The sequence below is a fragment of the Hylobates moloch genome, unplaced genomic scaffold, assembly GCF_009828535.3.
Source record: "Hylobates moloch isolate HMO894 unplaced genomic scaffold, HMol_V3 SCAFFOLD_5, whole genome shotgun sequence".
NCBI lineage: Eukaryota > Metazoa > Chordata > Mammalia > Primates > Hylobatidae > Hylobates > Hylobates moloch.
In genome coordinates, this window is record NW_026652280.1 from 58792739 (window position 1) to 58807749 (window position 15011).

The 15011-nt window shown below is 41.8% G+C and overlaps 1 protein-coding gene across 2 annotated transcripts in view; it reads left to right on the forward strand.

Moving 5' to 3' along the window:
• The first annotated feature begins 303 nt into the window (after positions 1–303).
• The window catches only part of USP14 (ubiquitin specific peptidase 14), a 54288-nt gene continuing 39580 nt past the window's right edge, over positions 304–15011 (forward strand). Inside the window, exons 1-3 of one of the 2 annotated variants that reach the window (XM_032152678.2) lie at positions 304–666; positions 5259–5404; positions 8729–8761. In XM_032152678.2, the coding sequence (XP_032008569.1) occupies positions 651–666; positions 5259–5404; positions 8729–8761 (195 nt within the window). In that variant the 5' untranslated portion in view covers positions 304–650. Of the gene's footprint in view, positions 667–800; positions 904–5258; positions 5405–8728; positions 8762–15011 lie in introns of those variants that run through there. The other variant, XM_058438569.1, reaches the window with a different exon arrangement.

Below are 15011 nucleotides of genomic sequence, written 5' to 3' on the forward strand. Positions count from 1 at the left end.
CTTGCAGACATCATACAGCTACCTAGTAACAGCTGGGTTTCAAAACACCTCTGACTTTACAACCACTAATTTTATTTATTTTATTTTGAGGCAGGCTCTCGCTCTGTCGCCCAGGCTGGAGTGCAGTGGCACCATCACAGCTCACTGCAGCCTCGACCTCCTGGGCTCAAGCGATTCTCCCGCCTCAGCCTCAGACACCAGGTTGTATACCAAGTTCCCACTTCATCTGCCGCAGGGCTGGGCCGCGCCAAGACCACGTGGCCAGTAGGCGCACGGCGATGGGCGGCGGTGCGCAGGCGCGCACCTGCTGCGGTGGATGGGGCCCCGCGCCCGTTCCTCACTTGCTCCCTCCTTCCTTCCCGCCACCCCTCTACCGCCTTCCCCCTCCTCCCTCCTCTCGCCACCTCTAGGCCCCGCCCCGGTCCTGCCGCCCCGTCTCCTCCCTGCAGTCGCTCCGGAGCTGCACGGGTGTTCTGCGTGTTGCTGCGTCATCGGCAGTGGCCGGTTTGAATGAGACTCGTCGCACCGAAGCCGCCGCCACCACCGCGCCTCCGCCTCGGCCGCCGCCGCAGCTGCTTCTGGTCCGCGTCCCTTTGCCGCCCTTGTCAGGCCCAGCTCTCCTGCGCCGCCGCCTCCCGCCGCGCCCCGCCATGCCGCTCTACTCCGGTGAGCCCTGTCCTGGCCTCGCGCGCAACACACCGGGTCGGCGCTAGGCCGCCGCGTAGGCCTGGCCTGCATGGGCGGGCGCCCGGCATGGACTGGGAGGGGCCGGGGTGGGGTGCGCGGGGCCGGCGGCGCGGAGATGACCCTGGCACCATCCCCTCTCCCGGCTGGGTCGGAGCCTTGCGTGGCAGGGGAGCGCCGTCCCCCTGGGCCACCGATGGGTGGGGGGAGTGGAGATGGGTAAGCCTCTCAAAGTCGTGACTCTGCAGAATGGTTTCTGACGCTGCCCTGGTGTGCGGTGAAAGTGAGGGTGTGTCTGGGGCGCTGGGAACCAGGCTGGAGGTGCAGGGAGATTCCTTTGGGCTTCTCAGTGGTCGCCGTGGAAGGGAGCGGGGAAGAAGGGGCGGGATGGAGGGACCCTTCTTGGGGTTGCCAAGCGGCGTTCGCCGCCCTTCGTCGCCCTTCGCCTTTCTCTTGCCCCTTGCCTTTGTTCGACCGCCCCTTTGGTACCAGTTTTAGTTTTGTCCCGAGGCAGATTGTAAACCCTTTTGCTTCGTTTTCGTTTCATCAGACGTTGCATTGGATTTCTGTATCCGAAACACGGTGTGAGCTTTCAGAAGTAGATGAATACACGTATCCCGGGGTGTCATTTCTTGATTGGCGTTTGACAAGGGCTTGTATTGTTTGCTTGCTGACAGTCCAAGGTACTGGCCAGGGATCACTTTTACTTAGGGAATGGACCTTGCTGCTCCCTAGTCTTACTCAAAATGGCACCTAAAATATGTGTGGTGTCTCCAATTGGCTCTAGATGTGTGATTCATTGACCATCCCTGTTTATTCTGTCACAGTTCCTTTATTGAAGATTCAGCATTTACAAAGCATGATACGAATCAAAATTATTGTTTGATCTCAAGGTGGATTCTTGATGGTCTAGAATCTTGAATCGAATTCTTAATGATTGCCCAACCCCTTTGTAAAGCCATAGCAACAGTAGAATGGCTCTTGAAATATTCTAATACTTAAACACACCAGTAGATTCACACACATAAAACAAAACCCCTCTGTTTCCTCAAAAAATGCCAGCACTGACCAGAGTTTCTTTTTTAAAATTTGAACTTTATCTTAAATATTTAATCAGATCTTTTCCTCATCCCCCAAATGAAGGAACTCAAGTAGATTTCTAAGGTCCCTTCCTTTGACCTCTCCATATTGAGAATCTGTATTTTGAGGGTCAGCAAAAAGCTCTATATTAAAATGAAGAGAACATTTTAAGTACTATTTCATAAGATTTAGTAGAAAATTAAATAGTCTGAGCGCGGTGGCTCACGCCTGTAATCCCAGCTCTTTGGGAGGCGCGAGGCGGGCGGATCACTTGAGGTCAGGAGTTCGAGACCGCCTGGCCAACATGTTGAAACCGTGTCTCTACTAAAAATACAAAAATCAGTCGAGAGTGGTGGCAGGCGCCTGTAATCCCAGCTACTGGGGAGGCTGAGGCAGGAGAATCGCTTGAACCTGTGAAGCGGAGGTTGTAGTGAGCCAAGATCGCGCCATTGCACTTCAGCCTGGGTGAAAAAAGCGAAACCGGGTCTCAAGAAAAGAGAAAAAGAAATTTACCTATCTAGATTATTAAATGGTTAAGGATAAGTGCAGTTAAAAATTAAAGCCAGGGGCCATGGTGTATGCTTTTAATCCCAGCTACTCGGGAAGCTGAGTTGGATCACTTGAGCCAAGGAGTTAGAGGGTGCTGTGATCTATGATCACGCCACTGCACTCCAGCCTGGGTGACAGAGCAAGACCCCCGTCTCTAAAAATAAACACACACCTGTGCCTCTTATAGAGTTAGGGTTTTGTACATATTGCTTTGTTTTAATCTTCAACATAATCCTGTGGTACTGGTATAATTCCTTTTGTAAGCATAAGCAAAAAGTTTTAAGTAACTTACTCATGGCAATAGCGCAATAAATTTCAGGTAGGTTCCTCTCCTTTACTTCTAGTACTGTTTCGGTTTAATCCTGTAGCATCTTTAGCTTGTACTATTGTAATATGCTTCTAGTTTATTTTAGTGATTACAGTGTGCCCTCTTCAAGCCCGATTTCTCTGCTGCTGCAAGAGTGATCGAATAGTATTCAAACCAGACTAAAGTGACCTTTATGACAGCCTTTCAGGAATAACACATTGCCTACAACATAAAGCCTTTACATATTTTATTTTTTTATTTTTTTTATTTTTTTGAGACCGAGTTTTGCCCTTGTTGCCCAGTCTGGAGTGCAATGGCACGATCTTGGTTCACTGCAACCTCCATCTCCTGGTTTCAAGCGATTCTCCTGTCTCAGTCTCGCGAGTAGCTGGAATTACAGGCGCCTGCCACCATGCCTAGTTAATTTTTGTATTTTTAGTAGAAACGAGGTTTCACCGTATTAGCCAGGCTGGTCTCGAACCCCTGACCTCAGGTGATCCACCTGCCTCAGCCTCCCAAAGTGCTGGGATTACAGGCATGAGCCACCATTCCCCACCTCTTTATGTATGTTTTAGGATGACTTATCTTCCATAATTTGATCCTTAGCCAGCTTCCAGTTTCATCTACTGCTGCTTTCCCTTCACTCTGGTAATTAATTACTTACATCTTAGAACACACCATGCTGCTTTATGCTGTGGAATGTTTTCCTTCTTTTCTGGGAATACTTCTGTCCTCTCCTAGTCTCTGAATAACACCTAATCTTTTCTTTGAGATTCAAAATTGATAGTGATAACTCAGAAGTTAACACTTCATCCAGGAAATCTTTCCTCATTTATGAAGCATTCCACTTTGTTGCTGTAGCCTTTTTAATACTTACGTAGTTAATTACTCTAGCCTCCTCCCACCCCCCCTTATTAGGCTATAAGTTTATGGAGAGTCTTCCCAGTACTTTGTACCAGGCTTATCATTAAATGAATACTCAACATATTAATTGAACTGATGTTAGGACTGGGATTTGGTGTCTGGGTGAGGTTTTCAAATTCTGATTTCAGGAGTTAGAAAGCAGTTAACAGTTGTGAGATTCTTATTTTTGAGAAGGTATAAAATTTTCAGTGGAAACAATATATATCTTTGGGTTTTAAAAATATATATTTCGAAAGTTAGCTATTTTATGAGGCTAATTGAAATTTTTTATTGTGGTAAAATATATGAAATAAAGTGTACCATTTTAATGATTTTTACATATACAGTTTTGTAGCATTAAGTATATTCACACTGTTTCGCAACTATCACCTTCATCCGCATCCTCTGGCAAACACCATTCTCTTTTTGTGTGTATGAATTTGACCACTTTAGGTATCTCATATAACCGGAATCATCCATGTTGCAGCATGTGTAAGAGTTTCTTTCCTTTTTAAGGTTGAATAATATTCCATTGTATGTATATACCACATTTTCTTTGTCTATTAATCTTTTGATGGACGCTTGAATTGCTCCCACTTTTTCGGCTGTTGTGAATAATGCTGCTGTAAACATGGGTGTACAAATATTTGTTTGAGTGCTTGCTTTCCAATCTTCTGGGTATACCCAGAAATGAAATTGCTGGATCATATGGTAATTCTATGTTTACTTTTATTCCCACCAGCAGTGTACAAGTGTTCCAGTTTCTCCACATCTTTGCTAGCACTTATTATTTTCTGTTAAATTTTAAAAAGAATAGCCATTCTAATGGCTGTGAAGTGGGATTTCTATATATATTTTTAAATGATTTAGATACGTCTTTGGATTTTTTCTTAATTGAGCACCTCTTGTTCAGAAATGACACTTTTCAATTCTCTCACATTTCTTATGACTCAGAATCTGTGTTCCTTAAGTTGTTCTAGATGTGCTTTATTCTCCCAGGAATTTTTTTTCTTCTCTTAAACTATCTAACATTTCTCTCTCTCTTCTTTTCCAATGCTGTGTGCTATGTGAATGATTCTTCAATTAAACACATTGTGGGGGCTGCGAAACTTATCATTTTGGGAAATATTTCAATATGATCATATTGTTGAAGTAGGATTCAGAAGACTTGGAAGTTTATTAACCAATTTTATGACGTAAGCGAATCAATCTACTTCTCTGAAGTCTCAGCTTCCTTTTTTTTTTTTTGAGATGGAGTCTCGCACTGTTGCCCAGGCTGGAGTGCAGTGGCGCGATCTTGGCTCACTGCAACCTTCGCCTCCCAGGTTCAAGCGATTCTCCTGCCTCAGCCTCCTGAGTAGCTGGGATTACAGGCATGCGCCACCATACCTGGCTAATTTTTGTATTTTTATTAGAGACAGGCTGGTCTTGAACTCCTGACCTCGTGATCCGCCTGCCTCAGCCTCCCAAAGTAGTGGGATTACAGGCGTGAGCCACCACGCCCAGCCTGCTGAAGTCTCAGTTTCTTTAACTATGAAATGAGAAGTTAGGTTTGATCCAGTGAAATTTTATTCAGCACCTACTGCATGCATACTGCTCTTGATTAGGTAAGCGTTATGGGCATAGAAAGATGAATGACCTGTTTTGACTCTCGATAACTGCCTAATTGGTGATCTTCTAAGGGTCTGTAAATCTTGTTATTTTTTAATTAAAAAAATTGTGATTTTGTTCGCAGTTACTGTAAAATGGGGAAAGGAGAAATTTGAAGGTGTGGAATTGAATACAGATGAACCTCCAATGGTATTCAAGGCTCAGCTGTTTGCGTTGACTGGAGTCCAGCCTGCCAGACAGAAAGTTATGGTGAAAGGAGGAACGCTAAAGGTAAAATGTAGTCCAAATTTTCATCACATTACTATTATTGTATACTTTTTGAAAAATAACACCAGAAAATTATTTAATTTTAGTGTAGCATTTGAAGTGCTTTTTTTATATGATGAGAGTATGTCAGCTATGGGGTTAAAACTGTCTTATGCCTGTTAGAGTAAGGGAGAAACATTGTAGCCGTTTCACAACACTATATAGTATTATAAAAACATCGTTTTAAAACTCTTTTTACTTTTATTTGTTTTTAACTTTTAGGTTCTGAGATACATGTGCAGGTTTGTTATATAGGTAAACTCGTGTCACAGGGTTTTGAAGTACGGATTTCATCACCCGGATACTAAGCATCGTACCTGATAGGTAGTTTTGTTTTTTTTTTTTCCGATCCTCTTCCTCCTCCTACTCTCCAGCCTCAAGTAAGCTCCAGTGTCTATTGTTCCTCTCTGTGTGTCTATGTGTTCTCATTATTTAGCTCCCACTTACAAATGAGAACATGTAGTGTGCTTTTCTGTTCCTGCGTTAGTTTACTAAGGAACTAGCAGGTAATGATCTCCAGCTCCATCCTTGTTGCTGCAAAGGACATGACTGTGTTCTAAAAGCATCATTTAAATTTTATTTTAAAATGTGTTGTATTACCAGATACCTCTGTGGGTCAGGAGAGTGGAACACTTTATAGTTATCTGTGTTGTGTGAATTTTTTTTCCTATGAGGATGTATTAAAAGTATTAGTTTTATTTTGTTTAGACTAAAATGAAATCAATTAATATTTCCTTAGTAATTTTCTGTAATGAGGTTGGAAAATTTTATCTCAGTTTAAAAATATGGAACAATACAGATAGGTTTGTTTTCTTAAACTATTACAGAATGTAATTTTATACCTGCATTTGTATGTTGAAATTCAAAGCACTTCAGCATTTTTACCAAAGCCCTGGTTCTGGAAAACTGTTCATTTTTTTTTTTTTTTTGGCCTTTATTGCATCCTACCCATTAACAAAGAGCTGTTTTTTTCTTTTTCTTTTTTTTTTGAGACGAGTCTTGTTCTGTTGCCCACGCTGGAGTGCAGTGGCTTTATCTTGGCTCACTGCAACCTGTGCCTCCTGGGTTCAAGCGATTCTTACGCCTCAGCCTCCTGAGTAGCTGGGATTACAGGTGTCCACCACCATGCCTGGCTAATTTTTGTATTTTTAGTAGAGATGGGGTTTCACCATGTTGGCCAGTCTGGTCTTGAACTCCTGACCTCAAGTGATCTGTCCACCTCGGCCTCCCAGAGTGCTGGGATTACAGGCGTGAGCCACTGCACCCAGCCCTCTTTTTTCTAAACAGTAATTGTTACCTAACTCCTACCTGGAGATGGGAGGAAAAAATTTTTGTTTAAAAAGAGAAGAAACCTAATTTTTTTCTTTACTTACTTTGGAATGATCTCAGTGACCATAGTTAAGACTCTATTCTTGCCAGCATCATTGATGAAGGACTGCAGAAAAGATAAGAAAATATCTATTATTATTATTATTTTGGGGATTGAGTCTCCCTCTGTCACTCAGGGACTGGAGTGCAGTGTCTCCATCTCGGCTCACTGCAACCACTGCCTCCCAGGCTCAAGTGATTGTTCTGCCTCAGTCTCCCGAATAGCTGGGATTACAGGTCACCGCCACCATGCGTGACAAATGTTTGTATTTTTGGTAGAGACTGTTTCACCATGTTGGCGCTGGTCTCGAACTCCTGACCTCAAGTGATCTGCCCGCCTCAGGCCTCCCAAAGTGCTGGGATTACAGGCGTGAGCCACCACACCCGGCCTCTATTATTGTTTTTAATAATATAAGTATAGTTTTAAAAAATACTTCCTTCAAAAGTTAGATAAAATGCTAAAGATCTATAGTTAACTTTAGAGATAAAGACTGGCTACCCCCGCTGGGCAGTAAAACACACGTTGGAGGAAAATCTTTGTTTACCCCTGAAGGTACAGTATGAACCTTTGGCCTTTAGTGAACTTCGTAGCCTAATTTGTGCTGAACACTGTACTAGTGGTATGCTGTCGAGAATTATAGAAGTATGCGAATTAAATGAAACTTTGACTGCTAATAGTTACCATTTATTGAGTACTTATTTTGTGTCAGGCTGTTATTATATTTTCTTTAATTCTCAGCTGTATGTTATCCATATCTTATAAATGAGGACATTTTATAAATGAGTGTCAGAGAGGTTTAAGTAACATAGTAAGGCACCCAAAGAGCATATGATTTATAAATCAAGCAGATCTGTGTTCACTTCCCAGTTTTGTGTGATCTTGGGTAAGTGATCTTAGTTATCATTCGTTATGTTTAGCAGTCATAGCCCTTAAATTGAGAAGGGCTTTTAGGAAGTTACTGTTCCATTTTAAAGCAGATAAAGGAGATAATTAGTGGCACTAATGAAGGGTAGACAAGCCTATTGGATACCCAATACCTTCTATAAAAGGGAGTAATGTGGAATCGACTTTATCTGAGGGGAAAGGCCTAGCTGCAGTAAATTAAAATATTACTCTGGACTAATCATGCATTTAAAAAAAAAATTCTTGATTTTTATTCAACCTATTGAAAGGAAGGTATTTACCTGCTTTATAGATGTGTTATAGACATTAACTCTTCATTCTTTCCATGTAAGCTAGTTATTTATTAGCTCTGCCGGTTCCAAACGTCCAAAAAATAGGATCTATCATTTGTCATTAGTCAAGTGTTTTCTAGTACTTGCTAAAAGTATTTTTTTATACTTATGTGTTTTTTAGTATTTGATGCTGTAAATACAGGTTACTGCCTTTTATATAGTGTTACCTTATGCAGTTGAAGCAAATTATTTGAAACCCTGGCTTCAGTACCGCTTGTGTTTAAAAAAAAATTTTTTTTTTTTTTTGAGATGGAGCCTTGCTCTGTTGCCCAGGCTGGAGTGCAGTGGTGAGATCTCGGCTCACTGTAATTTCCGCCTCCTGGGTTCAAGCAATTATCTTGCCTCAGCCTCCCGAGTAGTGGGAATTACAGGTGTGCACCACCATGCTCAGCTACTTTTTGTATTTTTAGTAGAGATGGAGTTTCTTCATATTGGTCAGGCTGGTTTCGAACTCCTGACCGCAGGTGATTTGCCTGCCTCAGCCTCCCAAAGTGCTGGGATTACAGGTGTGAGCCACCATGCCTGGCCAAAAAATTTGTATTTTATTGCCATAGTTTTAAATAAAATCTGCATATAGGATAAATTTTATTCTGTTTTGAAGTAGATTAAAATAAATTGATTATTAAAGACTGTGTTCAGCTTGTACAGCAGTGGTTAAATGTCTTTTGTTTGTCTTTGAAACAGGATGATGATTGGGGAAACATCAAAATAAAAAATGTAAGTATTATCTTATGAATGTTTATTATAATGCAGTAACCTCGTTATGATACCAAAATACATTCCAGATGACTTTTTTTTCATATGTATATCCAGTTGTTCCAGCACTATCTGTTGAAAATACTTGCCTTTTCCCATTGACTTGTGTTGGGCTCTTTCTTGAAAACTAGTTAATAGGTTTGTTTTTGGGTTTTTGTTTCATTGATCTAGTAGTTTAAGTTACACTAGTACCAAATGGTTGTGATTACTAAAGCCTTATAATAAAAGTCTTGAAAAAAAATTTAGCTGGGTGTGGTGGTGCACGCCTATAATCCTAGCTACTTGGGAGGCTGAGGCAGGAGGCAGGAGAATCGCTTGAACCTAGGAGGCGGAGATTGCAGTGAGCCGAGATCGTGCCACTGCACTCCAGCCTGGCAATAGAGCGAGACTCCGTCTCCAAAAAAGAGTCTTGAAATAAGATAGTATATGTTCTTATGCTCTCCAACTTTCTCCTCTTTGAGATTTTGTTTGAGATTACATTGAATCTGTAGCTCAATTTGGGGAGAATAAACATCTTAACAATATTGAGTATTAAAATCCTTGAATATGATGTACTTCCTTAGTAGGTCTCTGTTTTTCTCTTAGCAGAGTTGTAGTTTTTAAACATAGAGGTTTTGCATGAATGGTTTTTTTTTTTTGAGACAGGGTCTCACTCTCACGTATGCTGGAGCACAGTGGCATGATCACAGCTCGCTGCGGCTTCAAACTCCCAGGCTCAGGCAGTCCTTCCATCTCAGCCTCCCGAGTAGCTGGGACCACAGGCGTGTGTTACCATGCCCAGTTAATTAATTAATTTTAATTATTTTTTGTAGAGATGGGGGTGTCACTATGTTGCCCAGGCTGGTCTTGAACTCCAGGGCTCAAGCGATACTCCTGCCGTGGCCTCCCAAAGTGCTGGGATTAACAGGTGTGAGTCACTGTGCTCAGCCCTTGCGTGACTTCTCTTAAATTATTGAAACTTAACATTTGTTCACTGCTTAAAATAATATTAAAAAATTATTTCCAGTGTTCATGGCTAGAATGTAAAAATACAGTTGATTTTTCTCTTTTTTTTTTTTTTTTTTTTTTTTTTTTTTGAGACTGAATCTCACTCTTACTGCCCAGGCTGGAGTGCAATGGCGTGATCTCAGCTCGCTGCAACCTCCACCTCCCGGGTTAAAGCAATTCTCCTACCTGAGCTGGGATTACAGGAGCCCACCACCACGCCCAGCTAATTTTTGTATTTTTAGTAGAGATGGGGTTTCTCCATGTTGGTCAGGCTGGTTTCGAACTACTGACCTCAGGTGATCCGCCAACCTTGGCCGCCCAAAGTGCTAGGATTACAGGCGTGAGCCACCGCACCCGGCCAAAATACAATTGATTTTTCTAAGTTTATTTTCATTCTTTGTTCTTGTAAGCAATTCACTTACTAATTCCTGTTGTGTGTTGGCAGATTCCATTGGGTTTTCTGTGTACATAAACGTGTTATCTGCAAATAATGACAATTTTACTTCTCCCTTTTCAATATTCATGACTTTCAGATTTCTTAAACTTTATTGACATATAATTGATAAGCCAATCACTTCTTTTTTTTTTTTTTTTTTTTTGAGACAGAGTCTTACTTTGTCGCCCAGGCTAGAGTGTGGTGGTGTGATCTTGGCTCACTGCATTATCTGCCTCCTGGGTTCATGTGATTCTCCTGCCTCAACCTCCCGAGTAGCTGGGATTACAGACGCCTACCACCACGCCTGGCTAATTTTTGTATTTTTGTAGAGACGGGGTTTTGCCACGTTGGCCAGGCTGGTCACGAACTCCTGACCTCAAGTGATCTGCCTGCCTTGATCTCCCAAAGTGCTGGGATTACAGGCGTGAGCCACTGTGCCAGGCCTTGTCCTACTTTTTAATAGGATTTCTAATACAGTGTTAATAGAAAGTGATAAGAGTGGCCGGGCACGGTGGCTAACGCCTGTAATCCCAGCACTTTGGGAGGCCGAGGCAGGTGGATCACGAGGTCAGGAGATCGAGGCCATCCTGGCTAACATGGTGAAACTCCGTCTCTACTAAAAAAAAATACAAAACAATTAGCTGTGCGTGGTGGCAGGCTCCTGTAGTCCCAGCTACTCAGGAGGCTGAGGCAGGAGAATGGCGTGAGCCTAGGAGGCAGAGGTTGCAGTGAGCCGAGATTGCGCCACTGTACTCCAGCCTGGGCAACAGAGCAAGACTCCATCTCAAAAAAAAAAAAAAAAAGTGATACGAGTGGACATCTTGGCCAGGTGTGGTGGCTCACACCTGTAATCCCAGCACTTTGGGAGGCCAAGGAGGGTGGATCACTTAAGGTCAGGAGTTCGAGACCAGCCTGGCCAACATGGTGAAAGCCCGTCTCTATTAAAAATACAAAAATTAGCCGAGTGTCATGGTGTGCGCCAAGAGAATTGCTTGGCCTTGGGAAGCGGAGGTTGCAGTGAGCTGAGATCACACCACTGCACTGCAACCTGGGCAACAGAGCAAGACTCTACCTCAAAAAAAAAAAAGAGTGGACATCTTGTCTTATTCTAGTTCACTACAACTTAAAATTATGAAAGACCGTTAAATTTTGTTAAGTGTTTTTTCTGTTTGTTAAAATGATGGTATGATTTTTTTTCTTTTTTTCTGTTGGTAGTGTGGTTATTCTCATTGATTTTTAACTTAAACCTTGCATTTCTGGGATGTGCAGTTCTCAAATTTCTTGGTTTTGTGACCCTTTTGCCCTCTTAAATATTATGATTGACCCCAGAGTTTCATATAAAGGCACACCTCATTTTATTGTGCTTCACAGATAATTGTGATTTTTATAAGTTGAAGGTTTGTGGCCACCTTGCATCGAGCAAGTTTATAGGCACCATTTTTCCAGCAGCCTATGTTCACTTCGTGTCTCTTTGTCACATTTTGGTGATTCTTGCAATATTTGAAACATTTTCATTACTCTCATGTCAAGTATATTGATCTTTGATGTTACTTTTGTAATTGTTTTGGGGTGTCATGAATCACACCTGTAAGACGGCAAACTTGATCGGCAAATGCGTGTTCTGACAGCCTCACCAACCCACAGTTCCCTCCTCCCTCTTCTCGGGCCTCCCTATTCCCTGAGACAAGACAGTATTGAAATTAGGCCAATTAATAACCCTACAGGCTGAGCGCGGTGGCTCACACTTGTAATCCTAGCACTTTGGGAGGCCGAGGTGGGTGGATTCCTGAGTTCAGGAGTTCGAGATCAGCCTGGCCAACATGGTGAAACCCCGTCTCCACTAAAGATAGAAAAATAGCCGGGCGTGATGGCACATGCCTGTAATCCCAGCTATTCAGGAGGCTGAGGCAGGAGAATTGCTTGAGCCCGGGAGATGGAGGTTGCAGTGAGCTGAGATCATGCCACTGCACTCCAGCCTGGCCGACAGAGCGAGACTCTGTCTCAAAAATAAATAAATAAATAAATAAATAACCCTACAATGGCCTCTAAGCGTTCAAGAGAAAGGAAGAGTTTCATGTCTTTTACTTCCAACAGAAAGCTAGAAATGATTAAGCTTAGTGAAGAAGGCCTGTGTAAAGCCAAGACAGGCCAAAAGCTAGGCATTTTGCAGCAGTTAACCAAGTTGTGAATACAAAGGTCCAGTTTTCAAAGGAAATTTATAATTTAAAAGATAAGTTCTTGAAGTGTTACTGCAATGAACACACGAGTGATAAAGCAAAGCAGCCTTATTGCTGATATGGAGAAAGTTTAAGTGGTGTGGATAGAAGATCAGACTAGCCACAACATTTCCTTAAGTCAAAGCCTAACCAGAGCAAGACCCTAATTCTCTTTAATTCTGTGAAGGCTGAGAGAGGTGAGGAAGCTACATTATCCTCATCAGACTAACACAGGAACGGAAAACCGAACACCGCATGTTGTCACTTGTAAGTGGGAGCTGAACAATGAGAATACATGGACCCAGGGAGGAGAACAGCACATGCGGGGGCCTGTCAGGCAGTGGGATGTGGGGAGAGCATCAGGATAAATAGCTAATCCATGCTGGGCTTAATACCTAGGTGATGGGTCTATAGGTGCAGCAAACCACCACGACACAATGTTTACCTGTGTAACAAACCTGCACATCCTGGACATGTACCCTGGAACTTAAAAAACATATATATATATATATATATATATTTTATATATATTATATATATATATAAATTGAAGCTAGCAGAAGTTGGTTCACAAGGTTTAAAGAAAGAAGCAATCTCTGTAACATAAAAGTGCAAGGTGAAACAGTAAGTGCTGATGGAGAAGCTGCAGTAAGTTATCCAGAAGATCTAGCTAAGATTGTCGATGAAGGTAGCTACACTATACAACAGATTTTCAATGTGGATGAAGCAGCCTGATATTGGAAAAAGATGCTGTCTAAACCTTTCATAGCTAGAGAGGAGAAGTTAGTGCCTGGGTTCAAAGGCCAGGCTCAGCTAATGACTTTTAAGTTGAAACCAGTGCTCATTTACCATTCCCAAAACCATGGATCTCTTAAGAATGATGCTAAATCTGCTCTGCCTGTGCTCTGTATATGGAACAACAAAGCCCAGATGCCAGTACATCTGTTTACAGTATGGAGTACTGAATATTTTAAGGCCACCATTGAGACTTACTGTTCAGAAAGATTCCTTCCAAAATATTACTGCTCATTGACAATGCATCTAGTCACTCAGGAGTTTTGAGAGAGATAAACGAGATGAATGTTGTTTTCGTGTCTGCTACAACAACTATTCTGCAGCCCATGGATCAGGGAGTAATTTCTACTTTCAAATCTTATTATTTAAGAGCTATATTTTGTAAGGCTGAAGTTTCCCTATAAAGTTATTTCTCCATGAATCTGGGCAAAATCAATTAAAAACCTTCTGGAAAGGATTCACCATTCTTGATACCATTAGGAGGAACATTCATGGGAGGAAGTTAAAATAAAATCAGTATTACCAGGAGTTTGAAAGAAGTTGATTCTAACCCTCATGGATGACTTTGAGGAGTTCAAAACTTGAGTTGAGGATACAGCTGCACATGTGGTAGAAATAGGAAGAAAACTAGAATTAGAAGTGGCCAGGCACGGTGGCTTACTCCTATAATCCCAGCACTTTGGGAGTCTGAGACAGGAGGAGAGCTTCAGGCTGGGAGTTTGAGACCAGCCTGGGCAACACAGTGAGACCCTGTCTCTACAAAAAATAAAATTGGTTGGGCATGATGGTGTATACCTGTAGTCCTAGCTACTCTGGAGACTGAGGCAGTAGGATCGCTTAAGCCTAGGAGTTTGAGGTTACAGTGAGCTATGATTGTGCCACTACACTGACAGAGCGAGACCATGTATCTAAAAAACGAAAAAGAATAGAAAAATGGAGCTTGAAATTGTGACTGAATTGCCACAATCTCATGATACAACTTGAACAGGTGAGGAGGTAACTTATAGATGTGCAAAGAAAGTAATTTCTTGAGATAGACTCTACTCCTAGTGAAGAAGCTGTGAATGTTGTTGAAATGACAATAAAGGATTTAAAATATTACATAGGCTTACTTGATAAAGCAGCAGCAGGATTTGAGAGGTTTGACTCCAGTTTTGAAAGAAGTCCTACTGTGGATAAAATGCTGTTAAACAGCACTGCAAGCTACAGAGAACTCTTTCATGAAAAGAAGTCAGTCAGTGTGGCAGATTTCATTGTTGTCTCATTTTAAGCAATTACCCAGGCTTCAGGAACCAGTGCTGTGATCAGTCAGTAGCCATCAACTTGGAAACAAGACCCCCTGCCCTGCAAGAAGATGATTAACTGAAGGCTTAGATGATTGTCAGCTTTTTTTTTTTTTTGTAAGCAATAAATTATTTTAAAATTAAGGTATGTGCATTCCTTTTTAGACATAATGCCATTGCATACTTCACAGACTGATATAAACATGATGTTTGTATGCACTGGGGAAAAATTTTTGTGTGACTTGGTTTATTGTGATATTTGCTTTCTCATGCTCTGGAACCCAAACTAATATCTTTAAGGTATCCCTGTGTTTTAATCTATGTAATACTCTTTTGTTGGATAGAAGCTAATTTTATCTAAGTCAGTTTATCACATTTTTTAGTGATTTGTACTATGTTGTAAGAAATCTTCGCCTGTGCCAAGTTTACAAGATATATTTTTTTTTCTGTTTTCTTGTAAAGCTTGATAAGTTTTAGCTGTAACATTTAGATAT